This window comes from Centropristis striata, chromosome 20, assembly GCF_030273125.1.
Source record: "Centropristis striata isolate RG_2023a ecotype Rhode Island chromosome 20, C.striata_1.0, whole genome shotgun sequence".
Lineage (NCBI taxonomy): Eukaryota > Metazoa > Chordata > Actinopteri > Perciformes > Serranidae > Centropristis > Centropristis striata.
Window position 1 is genome coordinate 18,135,517 of NC_081536.1, and position 20,407 is coordinate 18,155,923.

The 20,407-nt window shown below is 38.3% G+C and overlaps 1 protein-coding gene across 1 annotated transcript in view; it reads right to left on the bottom strand.

Annotated features, from left to right (window-relative positions):
* Nucleotides 1–801: 801 nt before the first annotated feature.
* The window catches only part of ryr2b (ryanodine receptor 2b (cardiac)), a 65,874-nt gene continuing 46,268 nt past the window's right edge, over nt 802–20,407 (bottom strand). The window contains exons 78-104 of the mRNA XM_059358946.1: nt 20,014–20,065; nt 19,756–19,809; nt 19,462–19,561; nt 19,175–19,254; nt 17,836–17,912; nt 17,615–17,688; nt 17,223–17,303; nt 16,834–16,922; nt 16,257–16,385; nt 16,047–16,151; nt 15,684–15,765; nt 14,300–15,576; nt 14,017–14,087; nt 13,562–13,706; nt 13,324–13,410; nt 12,536–12,748; nt 12,165–12,295; nt 11,963–12,005; nt 10,891–11,027; nt 8,682–8,742; nt 8,150–8,296; nt 7,810–7,944; nt 6,491–6,647; nt 6,135–6,199; nt 3,844–3,944; nt 2,431–2,482; nt 802–1,428 (exon numbers count right to left, since the gene is read on the bottom strand). Coding sequence (XP_059214929.1) covers nt 1,333–1,428; nt 2,431–2,482; nt 3,844–3,944; nt 6,135–6,199; nt 6,491–6,647; nt 7,810–7,944; nt 8,150–8,296; nt 8,682–8,742; nt 10,891–11,027; nt 11,963–12,005; nt 12,165–12,295; nt 12,536–12,748; nt 13,324–13,410; nt 13,562–13,706; nt 14,017–14,087; nt 14,300–15,576; nt 15,684–15,765; nt 16,047–16,151; nt 16,257–16,385; nt 16,834–16,922; nt 17,223–17,303; nt 17,615–17,688; nt 17,836–17,912; nt 19,175–19,254; nt 19,462–19,561; nt 19,756–19,809; nt 20,014–20,065 — 3,841 coding nt within the window. The 3' untranslated portion in view covers nt 802–1,332. The remainder of the gene's footprint in view (nt 1,429–2,430; nt 2,483–3,843; nt 3,945–6,134; nt 6,200–6,490; nt 6,648–7,809; nt 7,945–8,149; nt 8,297–8,681; nt 8,743–10,890; nt 11,028–11,962; nt 12,006–12,164; nt 12,296–12,535; nt 12,749–13,323; nt 13,411–13,561; nt 13,707–14,016; nt 14,088–14,299; nt 15,577–15,683; nt 15,766–16,046; nt 16,152–16,256; nt 16,386–16,833; nt 16,923–17,222; nt 17,304–17,614; nt 17,689–17,835; nt 17,913–19,174; nt 19,255–19,461; nt 19,562–19,755; nt 19,810–20,013; nt 20,066–20,407) is intronic.

Below are 20,407 nucleotides of genomic sequence, written 5' to 3' on the forward strand. Positions count from 1 at the left end.
GCAGAAAGGTGTGCATCTTCAGCAAGAGGCTAATGGAGAAAATACATTTGAATCATCTCTCCATCAGTGATGTCTCTCACATATTGTATATTAACAATTTAATTAACTGTTGCTCATTCCTAATCATGACAATTACTACCACTATAGTATTTTCATTGGAGAAAGTGCAGCAATTAAGCACCCCATTTTTACTAATTTAGATTAAAACAATTTCCAGTCTACAGTATGAAGCTTGATTTTAATTATTGCATTACCCACTTAGCAAAACTGCATAGTAAGATTTGCAAAGAATATGATCCAACTCTAAGAAAAAAGAAGAGCACCTCAACATTTACTTGAAAAACCTGTGTTCTGGTCCTTCAATTAGTTAAAACCATACTTACAAGTCATAACTCAAAGCAACATGAATACATATCAGTAGCAGACTTTGTGTAAACCCAAGGTTCGACCTTTGCATAATGAGGACAATATCAGTAGGTGGCCCTCCCACGTCTGTCATCCCGCTGTTCTGCCCTGTGCACACATGCACAGCGTGATTTCAACAAAACTCGCCACGCTCCTTTAGTCAATGAGTTATACCCCGGGATTCCCCAAAGACTTTCATGTCCATCGGAGACAGTGGTCAATCACGTCGTTAAGCTTGGTGATCCGCTTCCATGACAACATTTTGACCTGAACACTGGGATGCTGGTATGCTACACCGTGGCTCATAATGAGAAGCGAAAATATGAGGGACAAGAGGAGAGCCAGAGGAAGGACAAAAAAAGAAAATAAGGAGCAAGGACAGGAGGAGGAGAAGCATCCTGGAGAGATGAGCACAACAGACAAGAAGACGGAGTGTGAAGGAACAGGGAAGAGGAGGGCAGAAAGAACAAATGCCAGAGGGAGAGTGTTTATCTGCATGTCACACAGGGGAAAGGGATGGGAGGGTGTGATTAGAAAGACAAATCACTCCATTCACAAAACATGAACGTTACAGAGACACATGCAGCCAGCAAAGTGCCGTCAAACTGAATTTGAATTGCCAGCTTTGACTGCTTGAGATAACAATGAAAAAACAGTGAACTGTCATTACTTTTGCAACTTAAAAACTGAACACATTCTTTTTGTATCTAAACACAAACAAGTGGTCCTCATTCTTTAGCTTCCAAATAATTTAATCAGAATAATTTATAAATATTGATGTGCATGAATATAAAGTATGTGTACTTTGTGGGAAAATCAGGTCAAAATCAATAATGCACACACAAAATTCAAATCGATCAAAAATCAATCAAGATGGCTTGAGTTTGATGCCAAGCTCGGAAGGCTTTAGATCTCTCAGATTTCCTTTCATCCCAGTTGATCCTCATATTGCTTACGGAAACAGTCTCCCACAGGGAAGAATTCCCAGCAACGTTCCTGGTACATTTTCCACACATAGGATTCCTGGCAGAGACAACAGAGTGGTAATATATCTTTAACTCATTAACTATGCCAAATTTATCAGTAAAATAACAATCCAAATACTGCCCACAAGGAATATTACTTCAATTTTAAGCTCCAAGTTTCCAACATTTGCCTGCCCCAACGGAGAGACATTTTCCACATTCCACAGCAGCTCCCTCTTTAATCTACACCTGAGAAAATCACCACGCTGAAAGAATACAGTTTATCTAGGGATGAGTCCCAGAACCCAACTCCATTTGGAAATAACACCCAATTGTCCAAAATGTTTCAGGCTGATAAAATAGTCATATTTTCAACCTTTTATAAATTCTGCCGCATGATTAAAATGTATTCTGCGCCACAAAGATAAATCCAAATTATTCCAAGAAAGAATGGACTTATTATTTTTATATTACACTGTGCAGCATTTGAAATTAAACTTGTCCTCATCTATTCTGATACTTTCACAGATTTAGGTAGACTAAATGTGAGACACAAGAGAGAAAGAAAAAAAATTGCAGCTTTTTAAAGGTAGTGAAACTAATTTAGTTGATTTTCAGTAAAGATCCCGGTATTTGCTGAAATATATTATAGCCAAAAGATAAGTGAATCAAAATACTTCAATTGGAAACCCCCCACTTCTGATTATAATTTCTCTTTTTACTCATAAACAACTGCAATATCACAACGATAAATCTGGAGTATTCCTGGCATGTATATTATGATAAAATGTGTGTGTCAGGACTGATAGGGCTTTTGAGAGACAGAATGAATACAGATTCTGTCTTAGTTGAAAAGGTTACACTACAGCTTTGTCATTGTGATGGAATAAACTGGAATAAATAGGTCACTGAGACATGAAGGACCTGTTGTGGAAGGATATATTAAGGACTGTGGTATTTGGCAATGACAGAAGAATTGCTTAAAAGCTTTAAAAGCACACACCTTGTTCTTACTTTGATTGAATCATGCAATAAAAAACAGAAGAGATAACTGTTATACCTGCCCAGTGTGTTCAGTTTCATCCTTGTTAATAAGGTACATCAGAAAAAATCTGTAAGAACACAGAAGAGGAATTCATGTAGTGAATCAAACACGTAGTAACATTAAAATGAGAGCTGATGCACAAGTCCAGGTATTGTGGTGATTATAGAAACAGTTGTTAGGTAAGAGGAAATACAAGATGAGAGCTGCGTTTTAACAACCAGGTTATTCATTTTAGTGTTTCTGCTATATACAATTTGCAGTGGCAGCCTGCTTTAGCTACTCAGAATATTGTAAAATGTTAAGATGGACAAAAAACAGCTCCTGTGAACTCAACTGCACGGTTGTCCACTCTCTATCTTCACTTCGAGGATGAGCAGTTGGAGCAGTGACAGGACGTCATTCACTCACAAAGTCATGACAACCACATAAACAACAGTAAAGCATTTTCTCAGCCAGAGTTGGTGGATGCGACTACTGTATTGCGAGGTGAGCGAAGTACGCATTAACGTTTTATTTCGCGTTCGTTAATTGGAAGCAGTCAGATAGCAACACATTTGTGCAGAAAAAAGTATGAACAGGCTTTTGCGTTGTTTTTTTTCTGTTAGTCTAAGTTACTTTCTTTTGTTATGGGCATATTGTTTTTCTGTCCATATTTTTATTAATATCTCAACTTTCCTGTACACATTGTTTTGTTTGGGTGGGTGCAGACGGGGTATAGTGCATTCAGGTGCAACTCATAAATACAGGAAAATAAATATTTGAAAGAATACCTGAGAGCTCTATAGCATTAGACTGTATTCCAACATATTTCTATAATTTGAATTGTCACCTGTGGTTTCCTTTACATAAATCAAGACATGGCCAACATAATCGATGCGGAAGAGGCACAAATTGGTGCATAAACATTTCCCCTGCTTTAATGCTTGGAAATATTTGGTGATTGACAAGAGAAATGAAATGTTATCAGGAAAGCTCAAAAAGGTTGCATAAAGGTCCGCCATACAAACATAAACACAAGGAGGTGACAGGACGCAAACACATCGAGCAGTCCATACTAATTAGGTTCCATAAGCTCCTGCCAATAGCAATTACTGATGTGGCAGCAGAGCACAGTGCAACAACACTTTCCAAATAACCATTTTTAACCATCCACATAGTGGAAAAGATGTTCAATAACTCAGTGCATTGACACTTGGGATCTATGCTGTGCAGGAGAGCAACACCCAGTGAAGGAGATGTGTATTTTTTTGTGTCATATAGTTAAGTGATGGTGGAACATGCACAATATTAATGCTTCACTACATCTGTGAAAAGCAACATCACCTTTACAGTGGCAGCATATCAATTTGTGTTTTAGTATTTGTAAAATGTTCAAGTCAAGACATGGCAAGCAGGAGCATGAAGATAGTGATCATTAAATCAACTCACAGATAGTTGGCCAAGTTGTGCTCCTGTAGAGTGTGAGTCTCAAAGCCATGAGGGACCGTGTCAAAGTATTCACTTCCTATTCCACATATGAAGCATTTGGTCTGCAGGGGGAGAGATGTAGGACATGTAAAGATTCATCACACAGACGTTGGCAAACATGCTGTTCTCTAGAGTACATTAAAAAAATAAAATCCAAACCTCAAGATCAGAGGTCTTTTGTTTTAGTGCTCTGTGACTCATTTGTGACATTTAGTCTGTGAGCACAACAATATGACACCTTTTAAGTTTTTTATTTTTTTTAGAAAGACACTCAAAGGACACCCGCAAAAGGCAAAAGACTGTAAATAAGAGCTTCTTCATACTCCAAGGATTACCCGCTGCCAGGTTTTCAGAAGACACAGAGGGGCAAATTTGCTGAGGACTTCCCAGGCATCATTTCGGGTCCACTAAACAGTAAAATTACTTTAGCTCATAATTACTATGTAGCCATACAAAGGATTTGTGCTGGTAAAATGAGAGAAAAATGTTTTTTGGGTTAATGCAATATGCATTTTCGGGGACTCCTACTTAGGGCTACAAATTATGGGAGGATGGAAGTACTAGCTTAAACTGATTTATCACTGCCGACTGCAGCAAAGCAAATTATGTCTAAATAAAACATTTTTACAGCTGCTTTTCCCAGATGTTTATGTCTATGAAAAGCAACTGTAAAATTTGTGACACTTATTTTTTGAGATATACAGAGTGGGAAAGAAACTATTGAGAGACCACATGGAAGCACCCATTAATAACATTATACTACTGTATATACTTAAACAATATGGCTCAAAATCACAGCCCCTGCTTGCTTTTGTGAAAACATTTTGTTTGAATTCCTTCTCAATCTGTTTTGAAACCGATTGCTCAACAGCTCTCTGCTATTTTTTATTGATGTGCGATAGGTCTAGATTACTCCGTGTGAATGTACAAAGCCAGAAACCGACTGTTGTGTGTTTGCCACTCAAGTGGGAGTGACCATGACAACTATGCATTCAGTTTCATCACAAGTGCCCTTTATAGTTAGAGAGTAGCTCACTACTGTTTGTCAGAGCCTCTATGCTGCCTTGTTGCCTCAGTTGGTCCAGCCTTTGATCGTGAGCCTGCCTCTCCTGCACATGTGACCTTGTTTGCCTTCTCTGACTTCATACCTGGTGCTGACTGTCAACCAGCTGATAAGATCCCTCTGTAACTTTACTTACAAATCAGGGCTAAAGAATATTTTCTGTTTGCTGCCTCTGATTACCTTAGCTACATTATTCTATTGTAGCTTATTTCTAATCTTTTGGCTTTTTAATTTTTATTAATGTGTTATACAAATACACTTGCCTTACATGCAGAGTCTGCTTTGAAAAGGGCTCTGTTCACAACTCAGATTTTAAAAAAGTTGGAATGTTGTGTAAAACTTAAATAAAACAGAATGAAATAATTCTGTAAGCCTTTTTGACACATTTGCAAATTGAAAGTTATACAAGACAGTGTATTTAATGTTCAAACATATGCACTTTTGTTTACTGCAAAAATGCACTCTGAGTTTTTCCCAACTTTAGTTAATAAACAGGGTTTTATGCACTGTGGCTACCTGGTCAATAAAGCTTCTCCCCAGGCTTCAACAAAGCAAACATTACATGTTACCCAGAGCTATGCAATTTGTGGAAAACGTAATTAAGAAGAAATGCATTTGCATTTGTATTCTACTGCATCGAGCATTTACTTACTAAGCTACAAATAAACTATTCTCTAACAACACGGCACTCATGTCAGTATGCAAGCAGTGTGTCAGGAGTGAAACAAGCCTCAGAGACTGAACATTCTGAGCAAATAAACATTAAAACCGTCTACAGAAAATACAACAAATGATACTTCTTTTAGAAAAAATGCATAAGGAACTTGACTGAACTTTCTGTAATCATTTATGCACTAATTATTCAGAGGTAGAAGAGATAATAGTATCCTTTCATTAAAGACAGTGATGTGATAGTTTTCTGTGACACAAGTTCCCACAACAAATGAATCTATTAAATGTTGTACACACACAGTCATCTCCTCACACACACTTAAATCACAACTGACTTCAGATATTCATCATTTAATTGTCTTTGCATCTAAATATGACACAGCATTGCATGCTGTTCAACCTTGAAACCTCAAAAAATGTACTCTAATAACTTCATATCAGTTGTGTTCTTGTCCTTGTGTTCAAACATGTGTATGAAAGAATGTTTGTGTTTGTGAGAGAAAGTGTTAAAGCTCACCTCCATATCCTCTTTCACCTGCTCCTGCTGGTCACGAAGCTCTCCAAAGGCATCAATTATCAAGCCTGAAAAAAACAAGAACGCTGTGCCTCTGAGCATGTTTGTGCATAGGAATGCAGGTGTACAGCTGTGCTCGTCTCTGAATGACATGTGTCAGTTAAACTCAAGGACTCAGTGGAATAAACAGATACTTTGTTCTTTTTCCAATTCCACATGAAAAATTCATCAGATGTGTTCAGGCCAAACAAGGGGGATAAAATGTATTTGTGTGCATCTTGGTAAAAAAACAAAAACATGTGGAATACATGTTAATGCTGAGCCGTATTTGTAAATCAAATCTGATGTGTATGACTCACCCTGGATAATGGCCAGGAGGATGACGATGACGAAGAAGAAAAACGTGATGTCGAAAACAATGCGTTCCACTTCAAAGTCATCTCCAGCAGGGTCCTCGATCTCGTCACCAATGCCCCCGCCCGCTCGTACTCCCACATACATGTGGAACATGTAGCACTGACAGAAAACGCATATTGATTTATTGTATAGTTTGCTTTCCACTTAAGCATAAGGACACTTATTCCTGAAATTATTCATTAGACAGCCATTTTCTTTGGCTCTCTCCGACAAGGGTTTGAGGTAAAGGGAGCATAGAATTATTTCTTCAAACTCCAAGGATAACATGGTACAATGAAAATTCAAGCTGCAAAACAAAGTGAGAATTTATTCAATTCATTTTCATGCCTCTGTTCATGCTAGTTGCTTTTGGGAAGGCATTAAAACTCAAACAGGCAGCATTTTTATAACAACTTCACAGAATAGAACAAGGTCCTGTAATCTATATTCTTTCCCTCAGACTGTATTTCCCCACAAGGAGTTTATGTGAGAGTACATGGCAAGAAAAATTAACATTCTAGTTGTCTAGCAAGGACCATACTGTGCTTTTAAGTGCCAAGGTGGATATTTTCCTCGAGTAACTTGAACAAAAACTGCTAAACTTTCAAGAAACATCCAAACTTTGAAACAGTTCAGAAAGACTAAACAGTAAAGAGTGAGATATCTGCTGCTTTACTTTTGGTTAGTGTTTTTGCCACTTTGCGATGTATTTGTCCTAAAATTTGTTGTAATAATGAGAAAGGAATTGCAAATCACCATTGCTAAGTGTTGCTGAAAGTCCAGCATTAACAATGACACAGTGAGTGTGACTGGGGATTTAATGTAATATCCCCTGCCTCTTATAATAGTAGGGTTTTATTCAAATGCTATCGCCGCCCATCCGCCTGCTTGTGTGAGTGACAGTGGAATCCACAAGAATGGAGCAGGCGTTGGGGTGTTAATGTTGTGAATAGCCAAACAAAGAGCAATGCTGGGGCTTGAGGGACTGTTTTCTATCCATGTGTCCATCATTTTATGGAAAAGTAGTGGAAGCACTAAGACAAGAGGCTGTTCTTTCTTTAACAATTGGGATCACTGTCAGAATCTCCAGCTGCCCCCCTCTCAACCAGAGGAGTAAGAAAAAAGGGTATGGATGTGTTTGTGTTAGGAAAATAAACATGAAGAGATGGGAGGATATATATATATATATATATATATATGTGTGTGTATGGAGAGAGACACTGCTGGGTTGGTGTGTGTGTGTGTGTGTGTGTGTGTTCATAAACACATTAATTTAACTCACAGTAAGCATGTCATTGCACTTCATGTCTCGGGTGTCGCTGTCGTCACTCTTGTTGTAAAACTTCCTGAAGAAGTTGAAGGCCACAACAGTGTAGAGATAGACTACAACCGCCAAAAGACCCACGGTGAGCGCCAGCTGACAGACAGACACACACACGTAATTACAAAGGGATAGGCAGAGGCAGATGGGCTTTAATACGCTTCTTCATCTTAGAAAAGCCCCCATATAACCCTACAGTGTGAAAGCAAACATCACATGCATACAAACTGCACATATGAGCACACATTAAGACAGATGGATGGAGAATTAAAGACAGGCTGACACAGGAAGACACACACACCTGTTTCCCATTATGTGTGACAGATGAAAGGATGGTACGAAGTGTCTTAAAGCCCATGGCGATGTCCAAAAGGTGGGCAGCAAAGAAGAAGTTGTTGTAATGACCCAAAACCGACATGGCCATGTACCAGGCCAAGTACAAGAAGGACTGTGAGCGCACACACGCGCACACACACACACACACACACACACACACACACAAACAAAACAGGCAATATAGATTACCAGGACAGATAGAGAGACAAATGTGTATTTTAGATAAGGCAGAATCACAGGATATTACCAGCGTCACTTCTGCAGCATGTGCAACTGTATCAAACAAAATCTTAGCACAGTAGGAGAAGAGATTAAACAAATGAGGAATAAGTCATAAAATAGCCGATAGGTTTTACACACACTGCTCTGCCATTTTAAATTATCTGTTGAAATAAATTACAGGAACTGACACCTTTATCTCAGCTTTATAGGAACAAGTGGGCACACACAAACAGACTAAGGCGACACCATAAAATATCAGACAGAACTGAACTTACATTATCGGTGAAAACTACTCCTAGTTTCCAGACCTGGTACTTCATGTCAATGGAGTTGAATCTGAAATGAATGAATAGCATCATCACACAGACACATGATGGTAAGATCCTGGAATGAGGTCAAAATGTCCATGGCTAAAATCAGACCCTAGTTGCCACAGTGCATTTTGTAAAAGTCTGTCATGTGGTTACATTTCAGAATGTCCTGTTCCTGCTCAAGTGCAACATAATGTTCCAGGACCTTCTTTTTTCTGGTCACCCCTGTTGGGTAACACACACATACACACACTCAAAAACGTGTAAACAGCATTAGTGAAATGGCTATTTATAATGACGGCAGCAATCCAATTGTCCAAAATGTTATTTAAAGATGCATCTAACAAGGCCAAGACAAGAGTTGGATATGCAGTTAAGAAGCCTGTCATGTTCGTGTTCTGTAGAAGGGTCATTTAGGAGTCCCATTCACCTCTACACTAAAAATGCATTAGAGAAAAAGCTGTGCCAAGTTTCCTTATTGGAACCTTTTTCAAATTTTTTTTATATCAATATCAGGTTATCTGTATGCAAACATACTCGCAGCTATTCTCCAGAGAAGGATGACACATCGACATCTTCACTGCAGAATCTGTGTTGTGTACAGCCACCTTCTTAACTGCATACTGTGACCTTGTTTACACTTTTAAAATGTGTTTTAGTGATCCAAACACAAGTGTATAGCTGAGACATATTGTAGCAGAGACCTGTGTTTATAATGGGTCTGACTAGTCAACTAGTCGACTAGTCATATCCTAAATGCTGCTGAAATTATTTGTCCCCAGAGCCTGCTCTACCAAAATGTGATGGCCCAGAAAGGAATGTGCCTCACAAACTAGGTGTGTGGTAGCCTGGCTTACGACAGACTAATCACAAATGAATGGTCTGGAAACCAGCCATTAATTTTTCCGTAGAGGAGATGTGGTTTACGACACGGCTCCGCTGTCCCCCGGCTCGTAGCGAGATCACCAGCATTACAGCAGTGAGCGGTAGCGGGGCTAGTTGGTAGATTAGGCTTTTGCCAAATCCTGTCGGAAGCAAGGCTAAAACATACTTTTTCGCAGTAGAACAAGAGTGTAAAGTCAATTGTTGTTCTTCTTTTAAAATCAACTGTCGCTCTAAACTATTTAGAACGGCGTCAGCTAGATCGAAAGAGAGTTTCGCGTCTGCTGCAGCCATGTTGGATCCGTAAGAAAACTACAAAACTACAAGCTTCCATCTGTCGAGTAGTACGCGTCATCGTCTTGCCGTCCCTCCCCGTTCTGTGATTGGATCCCTAAAACAGGGCTAAGAAACGGCCAAGGTTTCCAGGCCCTTTCGCAGTTTGAAATGAAATTGAGCGCGCAAGGCAGTATGGATATACCCAGGCTAGGTGTGTGGTGTAATAAATGATAAAATTCCAGTGGAGTTATGTTTTGGGATTTTTTATACCATTAGTATTATAGGATGCAAAATGGATTTATTGAGCTTGCTGGTTTTAATACGCTTTGTTGATTCATAGCACACTAAGTTGGTTGCTTTAACCTGTAGTATACTGTACATCAGCCAGCTAGTGAGCTAGTGAGTGTCTGCCAATCCAGTTGATCAGGAGAGAACCAGACTGACCAGCCGATATTTCAGAAAGAAATAACAAAGACAGCAGCGTTTAAGCAACTAATCAACCAGACGCTCACATCCGTATTCAGTGCAGATGGAGATATCGCTTTCAGCAGAACCCATAAGGCAAGAAAAACAGTCATGCAAAACTCCGTCCAACGGGCCAGTTACAGAGTGCAACTGTGTCTTTGGAGGGACACATTAGGATGAATTAGTGTTTACAACACAAAGGATATGTGGTCTAATGTGTCCCAGACCATCTCAGAAAGTGGTTTGAGTGATCGGCTCTAGTTTACACTTGTATTTAGTGTTAACGATATATATTGCCTGTCAAAGGACAGAATTATTTGTTATTCATAACAACAATGTAGATACTATACTGGAATAAAATGAAAATGATAATGCATACATAACTGATAATAAATAACTGTCCTTTGATGTATTATGCGTCAGTGTATGACAAACACTAACAAGAAAAAACTTTTTAAAATTCCACCCAAAAATCATCCACCACATTTGTGTGAAACTGAAACTGCATACAGAGCAAAATAAATGACAGACTCGCTGCATTTTTACTCACAGAGTTCTCCAGGCAGTGTCTCTCTTGAGCCTCCTCCTTTCTTTTCTCTCAGAGCTGAAGTCTAATGCAGCTTGGTCCAGACCCAGGAGTTCACTAATCTTCTCACAGCCATAAAAGTCACCATACTTATCCATCACCTGACAGGGCAAGAAGACAGGTTTACATAAAACAAAAGTCTCTGATTCCTTTTAATCTGAATAAAGCACAAAAGTTGATAGCAAGGTAAGAGGCTGAATTTGTGTGCAGTCTACACCATGATGAGAGTAAGTTCTGCTAACAAGCTGCTGCTTGAGGATATTTCAATACCTATTTTGCCGTGCTGTCAAAACATGTTTTTTATGGGTATAGTGGTCCCCCACAGTGGCATGTTGGTTGTGTAAATGATTGATGGTAATTCTAGTTTGTGTTTTTTATATTGGGTGCAATCCAACTAAATTAATAATTTGCAATGATTTAGGTTTGGATTCTAATGTACAGTACAGTAAATCTAGAAAATATGCACTTAATTAAATCACATAACAGATGCAGCCAAAGTGCCATTTCTTAAATAATATAAGCTGGATAAAATATAAATTATATATAACCTGGGGTGATGAGATGGAATGGTTATTTTCCATTTGAAGACTTTATGTTTATGACTGGTTCTCCTGATTTAATGCATCTGTGAACTAGTAAAACCAGGTACAGTATTCTAGTTCAATTTAACATACCTACTTTTCTTTTCCTGCAGTATATTATCTCCATTTTTTTTCTTAAATGTAGCTGAAAAGTCAACTAAAAGAAGACCAAAAAGGAGTTTGTTAAAGCAAAGAATAAAATGCAGGAGAGGCAATCTGAGAAAGCTAAAAGTGTTGCTCTAGTGTCTCTAGAGTAAATAAAATAGATTCGGTAACTGACAGGGGAATAATTACACCTGCCATTAAATGGCTCATTAAATTTAATTTAGTTTCTTAACGAGGTGTCACTGAGTGAAATATGCACACAATTACAAACAACCATAAGCACATTTACAATAGAATGTATAATATTGTGGATGTGCAAGATCCAAGCTGCATTCCTCTGAAAATCTTACCTTCCTCTTCACAAATTTATCCCAGTAATTACTTGGAAATGATCTGAAAAGACAAACATTTGTAATAGATCAAATGTAATTCAAACATTTCTGCAATCTACAACTTGTAGCATAACTGCCAACAGCAAGTTTCAGCAAGATATAAAATATGTTCGATGTAAATATGACATCAGTTCAGCTGATTATGTTGCTATGAACATACGGTGTGTTAATGACCAGTCGGTCCCATTGCCCTTTGATGTCCTCCTCAGGTGGCTGCTCTGTCACATACAGACCGTCAAACTCCAGCCTTCGTGCCACTTCCTTCTCACGTTTGAAGATCACCAATGGTAGCTGCCAATCAAACACACTACAGTGAATGAACAGTCCAGTGTTGAGTAGGTAAAACTTAAAATCTCTGAAATTCAGATAAGCTCTACAGGTCAAAGCCTGTCTTTGTTGGCAATGTGCTTAACTGTCATTTCTTCTGTGGTTTAAAATACCATCTAAGTCTATATTATTAAGAGAAGATGAGTCGAAAAAGTGAAATGACTTCATTAAAAATTTGCAAAGTTCGTGCTTCAGCTGGTATACCTTGAGGCAGTAGTACCCGATAATACAACAGAAGGAGATGATTGTGTGAGCTACAGCCAGGAAACGGAGAGATGGCTCCATGTATCCACTGCTCTCCTCCAACACAAAAAAATCTCTCCCCTCACTGTCATCGCCAGCAGCAGCAGAGTCCTGTTCCTCACTGCTGACAGTTGTGACTACTCTTTCCTCTACCTGTGCAGGCAGGGATGATACCTGAGAGGACAGAAAAAGACAGAAAGAGAGTGTGAGGGTCACCAAAGAGAAACAAGCATATACAATATATTGTCAAATAAATATGGAAATGTCTATATATTTGTCGATATCTTTTCAACCGCAATATACAAAAAACAGCAGCAGACTGACATTTAAGCTATATTTATGTCATCTTGACAACGCTTTACATGGGAGCAAAGCTGAGAAAATCCTGCTTTCAGAAAAATCCTTACACATACATTCTTGGATTATAGATGCAGTCTTATTTACGTATCTGTGTTGTTCAGATTGGTCCAGGTGATGCTAATCTTATCTGATGTGTAGTTTAGATCACATTTTTTAAGTAAAGACCTTGTGTTTTGTATATTAAATATATTGACTAGTTATTTCAGCTGTCAGACAAAGGTGTAAAAGTGCAATATCCCCCTCTGAAATGTATAACTGTCATAGTACAAAGAAGCATAAATGGGTAATGAATTAAGTATCCTGTACTTGCGTACAGTAAATGAGTAAATGTACTTAATTACTTTCCAAATTTGATACCACTGCAAATGTAATTTAAAAAGCAAACTCACCTTGTAAAAGAGGAGGATGAAGTTGATTGCAAAGGCAACAAACAGCGCCAGTAAGCGCATATTATAAAAATTTCTTGCAAAAAAATTCTGGAGAAAAAAAAAGAATAAAAACATTCAGTTGTTTTCTACCTGTAAATCATTTGTGTCTGTGCATGCAAAATGTATCATTTGTAAGCAAGTATCTTATCTGTGTTGGTTTGTATTTGCATAAGCATGTGTGAGTGCATTTGTATATTACCAGCAGGCTCTTGTTATGAGTGCTTATCATCTCCCACAAGGCAGAGTGTTGGCTCTCTGGATCCTCTGACTTATTCGAGCATCTTTTGGCTTTCCACTCTGCCTCTGCTTTCGCTTTCCCAGTTTTCTTCTCAGATTCATTCCCTCTGCAAACAGTCCAATTGCAAACAGAGTGAGTGAGGTCAAAGATCAGAGACGAAATCAAACATTACCTCTTAAAACTTTAAGTTGGTATTTTAAGTGTACTTTAAGTGTGAAATCAACACCACAGTGCTTAATTTGACTATGCAGTGTAGATTTTATTGGTTTCAGACCAAGTGCATTGTAATGTAATGAAAAGCTATTGTAATCATTCTTTACACCTTAACTGACTCAGCATCTAATTATCATTGTAGTTAAATAAGGATGTTAAATAATCCCCCTTTTAGGGATTAAAATAGAAAGCAAGAGACTCACTTTACATTCTCTAATTCAGGCATTGTCTTATCTTCTGTTTTTCCCTCTGTGGGGGCATGGGCGTGCAGTAGCTGTCAGTAAAATTAATGAGAGAGTCAAAAATTAATATGAATCAGTTCAGTATCATAGCATTTTTAAAATGAAGGAAATGATGCTGAACAAAACTTTTGAGAAACAGAACACAACAAGCATCAAAGATGAAAGATACAAACAAATAATGTTTTGTTTTTTTGAAAAAGATATGAAAATCATCGTGTGTCCAAAGATAAAAATGAATCCATACCTTCTCAGACGAATCAGTGGTGGAAATTGTTTTGGAGGTTGTGTTGAACAGGTCACTCAAACTGGCAGTGAGGTCTTGTGTTATAAGTCTGAATTGACCTCCCTCCTTCTTCACTTTCAGGCCGAATATGTCTGACAGAACATCCACTTCCCTTGGGGAGGTCACAGCTGCCCCATGCCCCATCTCCCTCGATTCTCTCTGGGAAGTGAAACTGGCAGAGTACTCCCTCAGCCGATCCACACCACTTGGCACCTCCATGACCTCATCAAGAGTTGGCTCAAGGATACCACCGAGCAAGTCTGATATCCTCATCCTTTTGGCTCCCTCTATGAGCCCACCACTCACAAAGGCTATGTACAGCACATATAAGATGCTTTGAATTACAACAGAAATACACCGGACTTGAGCGGTGAAAATGAATCTGAGTAAGAAAACAGGGGACATCAGGATATCCTTCAGGGTCATCTTCATCAGTGTCTTCAGGTTTTTTACAGAAAATAGAGCTACTAGCAGTAAAAACCAACGATACAGGAAAAACATCCTTTTGTTGTCCAGATCTTCATCTTCACTCATTTCCTCTCCTCCTTTGTCAGTGTACCTCTCTCCAGTGTCCGAGCCAGATATCTGTGCTGCTAGCTGCATCTCAAAGATGGTGTCTTCACAGAAATTGACAAACATCTCCATTTTCTCCTTCTCTCCACCTTCATTGACCACATCAAAAATGAACTGCCTCTTGGACTCTTTGACCTGAGGCTTCTCCCACTGTGTGCGGCTGGCTTCACTGATCTCAAAGTAGACACGTTCAATGCGTTTCCCACTGCCAAGGATCTCAATACGTCCTAGGTAGGGCTGGAAGTACGTCAAGACACACTCTGCTAGTTCCAAGAACGTCTTGAGTCTTGGATCGTTCGGCATGTGTTCAGACAAATTGGTGAGGAGAACAGCTATGCTGAAGCCGATTTCTTTGGCTGGCTCATGGAAGCGATCCACAAAGGCCTCATAATCCACAACGTCACTGTCGTCCGTGTCCGTGCAGGAGAGAAGGAAGTGAATCTCAGTTTGGGAGAATCGCTTGCAGATCTCCATGGCTTTCTGGAAGTCCTTCCTGGAGATGCAGCCCTTACGATCAGGGTCATACTCTCTGAAGGCATCAGAGGAGGTGAAGTCTTTGAGTTTAAGGAACATGTCAAAAAACTTGAGGATCATTTCCACATTTCCTGACGATTCCACGAACATATCCACCATCTGCTTTCCAATAGTTCCATTAACAACAGAACCTGGAGGGCAGAAAGACAAGCCGATAAAACATGTTAGTGTTAATTAGATATATACCTTATTTATGATCATAAATTGTGAAAAACAATAGGATAAATGGAATTCTTGCCTTCTAACATGGAAAGCAGAAAAACAACCATGTCCTTTTTTAAATCCATGAGCTCTTTCAAAAGGTCAATTTGCCTTGAATCCTGAGTAAAAGAAAATACATTTACGGTTACATTTTTAACAAAGAGTAGCAAAGTCATTTGTTATCTTTAAAATATTTTAAAGATTTACAAGACACATTACCAGAGGCTGTTTACAGTGTTTGCAACAACAGATTAACAATAAATGTTTTGTGTTAACATAAGGACTAAAATAAGGACTGCTGGGGAAGAAACCCTACAGTACTGCAGCATTTATCCTATGATTCAGCAGAATTTCAGAGGGAAAGAAGCTAACTAAATGTGAGTGGATCAATGTGCTGTACCTGAGAGAGCTTCATTTGCATATGGGCAAAGACGTGGAGGAATCCCACTACAGCATCCCACAGACGGCTGTGAGCTAGACTTTGTTGGTTTCCAGTACATGGGCCCTGGATAAACACACCAATAATATGAGCTTCATCAACATCCAGAAAAATACAGAAGCTCATAGAAACACACTGTAGCCTTTTAACACATAAAGGAATCTAACTGACCTGTATGTACTCAGTGAGAGTGTTAAAGACCTGTTTGGCCACTTCAATGGCCTTGGAAAAATTCTGTTGTCCGTGTGCATCAATCACATCCTTCCCTGAGTAGTACCAGTAAAAGTCACTGATTGACTCCTACAGTGTAGCACAGAAAAACAACATTTGTGGTTTGTGGGCAGCTGTATAGCAGTGTAAAGACATGTATACATGCCCATATTGTACATAATCATCTAGTCAATATATTTATTGCTTTGCACTATTTGTGTAATTTACAATTTACAGAACACTTGTACATATACATTTTATTCCTATTGTTAATCATTGTTGTTTTTTTATCTATATGTATACAATATTTCTATTTTCCCCACATCCTTGTGTATACAACAATCCTGTCTATACATTAACTTTATTTGTTCATCTTTGTCGCCTTCTTTATAACCGATATGTCTATTTAAGTTTTAAAATTCAAAATGAAAGTTTGCAGTGAGAATCAAGCCGTAATGGTCCAACAATATATTGTAAAAAAAAAAAATGTTATACTACTTTGGTTTGCTTACTTTGTTGAGAATCACTGTAGGCTTACCTGTACTCTCAGTAAATAATCCACAGTGGTTATTATGATGTTGACGGTGGTGTTGTTGCCCGTTTGTGTTCTCAAGTAATTCTGGAAATCTAACACATGAAGGAAGTAAGAGAACTGAAGGTGAAAAGAGCACTGCAATGAAATTCATCCAGTGTAGACAATGTAATTAGACAATAAACACCAACTAGAGCGAAGCTAATGTGCTGCACAGTGATTATGAATCAGTGCTCAGGTCTTTTTACATCTTTTTAAGTGATATTGAGGTTAAAATACAACAAAACCCTATTTCCGCATGTGTGACAGTTTATGGTCCTTCCTCCATAGACAACAATATAACATATGGAAACTTTGTTACAGTGTGTAACTGGATACAGCACAGAGCAAATAACCTGAGTTGTGTCCTTCACAGAGCAGCTGTAGAAAACGGAATAGGTCACAGGTTAGGTCTTTGTCAGGCATCACCTTCTCTCCTGGGAAAAAGATAGGACAGGGAATGAAAGTGTGAAGGGCAAGGGATGGAGTAATACTGTAGGAAAGACGACAGAATGAATGAGAATGTACAAAGAATTTTGAAAAGGTGAGAAAACAGAAAATACGGCGACAATAGAGTGAGTGAGAGACAGCTGTTGATAATATCCAAGACGGAGAAAAGGCAGAAAAAGAAATACAATTTTAGGAGTGTGAATTAAGAGTATGTTCTGGTCCAGGGATCGCACAACTGGCTCTCCTACTATGACATGGCTTCACAGACATGGCTTTTTTTAAATTTCCATATGAATACCTGAGCTCTCGTCCATGGCCATGCCTAATCCTTCTGCTTTGTTCTGCCTCTCGAATGCATTCAGATCCAAAACACTGCATAGCAAGAAAAAATTGCACGCACACACACACAAAAGGATTAAAAAAAGCTTTTACACTCTAACATTTTCATCTATCACTACATGACTCTGAAAGCCTTTATGACATGACATTGGACAGAAGAATTCTCCGTCGGTCTCTCACCTACATGACCGCATGAGTCCAGCCATGCTCTGAAAGAAGCCAACGTCTTGCTTCTCTCTCAAATAATCCAGCATTTTCTGTCAAACAAAAGCATCACAGAAAAGGTCTGATAAATGGGGGAGCATCTCATCTGAAGTAGGGCTGCACAAGAATGATAGAATAATGATCCTTCTGTCCAGTATAGTGAAACATGTTGCAATTGCAATACCAGTCAAAATACAAATTGATATTTTTTTCTAAATCCAATTTTTGTTTTGTTTCTACAAGCTTTGTTGCAGTGTTTCTGTGTCAGGGCATCATGTTCAAACAAACACACACAATATGACAGTCACTATGTTCTGAATGGTAAATAAACTGTATATGTATGAAGAATGGGCACTTTTTAGAATTTGAAGAAAAGGAAGTAAGAATAATCCATGTTTTTTTATGAAAGTGATGGACTTTGTAGTGAGTTGCTAAATAATGTGTCACCATGACATGAAAACATTAATCTCTGTTCATTGAAAAGATTGTGTTGCAGCTGCTACAACAGCAGCCCACATCTTCCACTGTACACACAAGTGTTTACTGTATACCATATTTTCAAGCTATCCATTTCTAGCTTCTGATTAGGTACCCATTAATATACTTAATACTATTCATCATTAATACACAGCAATATTGTGCTTACAATTCATATTTTTCTCCTGATAAATCTAGCTGTTTCAAAATCCCTATTTGTTGTCACCTCTTAATCTCTTTTAATTACATTTGGGACATTGTCTACAACCTAAACAAAACAGAATGCAATCGTTTGTTAATCCTTTGTGAAATACATTCAATTGAAAATTGTAAAAAGACAACAGATATAACCTCTTATAACCGACCTGCCTGCAAGCCTGTAACTTAAAAAGTTGGAGTTTTTTGTAACTGATGTCATTTCGGTTGTGTTTCAGCCCCAAACAAGCACTTTGAAGAAAATAGAAGATATTATCTTTCAAATGAAGCCGCATGCATTTGGCCTTACAGTTCTTGTGTTATATTTTTTTACCTAAAAGATGCTTTTGATCTAGTCCTAACCATTCCTCTTCCCCTGAACCTACCCAGACAGGTGGAAAGAGTTTAACTCAAATTGACAATTAATATACACTCTGAATTTCTACATCCTTTTTTTTGATCTGTGTTTTAAACAGTGTCACAACTTTTTTGGAATCATGGTTTAATATATTATTTTGTTTCAGGATATTAAACACTCTAGACCCTTACCGAGAGGTGAAGATGAGGTTTGTGAATATGCAAACTTATGCTGGTGATCCAAAGAAAAACAAGCTGAGGTGGAGACACCAATGCAGTGTTGTACCTGTTGAACTGTGACATTCCCTCCGTTGAGAACAGCAATACCCAGCTTCATTGTCGGTGCAATCATGGAACCCATGGCCCCTGATGGGATGTGAAATGTATCACAATCAGAGGATGTACAGTACAGTATGCTATACTTTATTCTAAACTCACCTTTAGAGCCAACTGACTCATCTAAAGCAGCAGCTACTTGCAAAAAGAGAGGGTTTCACAACTAAGCAACCTTAGTATAAGCCCTTTATTAGAATTAGTGTTATAAATCATCTGTATTGTATTGTGTTTTCCTACCCTTGCTGGCACTGATGTTTTGCAGGACCATCTCAGATGCTCCACGACGATGCAGCCTCGCTTGCTGGTACAGCAACTTCTGTTTCTCCATCTCTTTCTCCTGAGACACAGAATAACTTGTTTATACACCTTTTCTCATTAAATATAACACAAATTTCAATTAAACTGAAATAATTTAATAACTTTATTATCATTATTGCAATAGAAAATAGAGAGATGAAAAAAGTCAAGCCAATTCCAATTAAACACACTTAAGAAACACTAAAAATCTATTTTCAGAGCCCATTCACTCACTTCAAAGCTTTCCACTTCCTGTTTTTCATCATCGTCATCCTCTCTGTGGCAGCTCTGGGAAAACACACAATGCAGGGTGGTGATTTTAAAAAAAGGAGGTGGAAAATAAATCAATACAGAAGAGATTAAAAAAAATACACAAACTCACAATACTGCATGTGACACAGAAAGACAGAGCAATAAATACTAAATAATTCATGATTTGAACATATGAACAAACATTAAGATACTGCTGAAATTATTTTCATGTTCGATTACCTTGGCCATAATGGTAGCGTAGGACTTATAGAGACTGTCATTTCCAAGCTTACTGTAAACAGGGGAGCAGATGAGATATTATTAGTGCAGATGGACTGATGCAGCATTACAGGGTCCAGGTCATTCTGTAGCTAATCCTAGTGCTTAAATATATCCTTAGAAAGACACTTGCATACATGTCATGGATGGTATTAAGCATGCAACAAACACATTTAATTGTATTATTCACAAAAATTCAGTTGCTGAAAACTTTCTTCAGGAATATCACATACTTTCAAAGAGGTATCTTTATTTTTTTAAAGAGTTGAATTTGTTGGGAGAAAAAATCTGAGATTTTATTTTTAAGCCCCATCCACATGTGGATGTAGCGTGTAACTGTTTTATTCACAAGTCT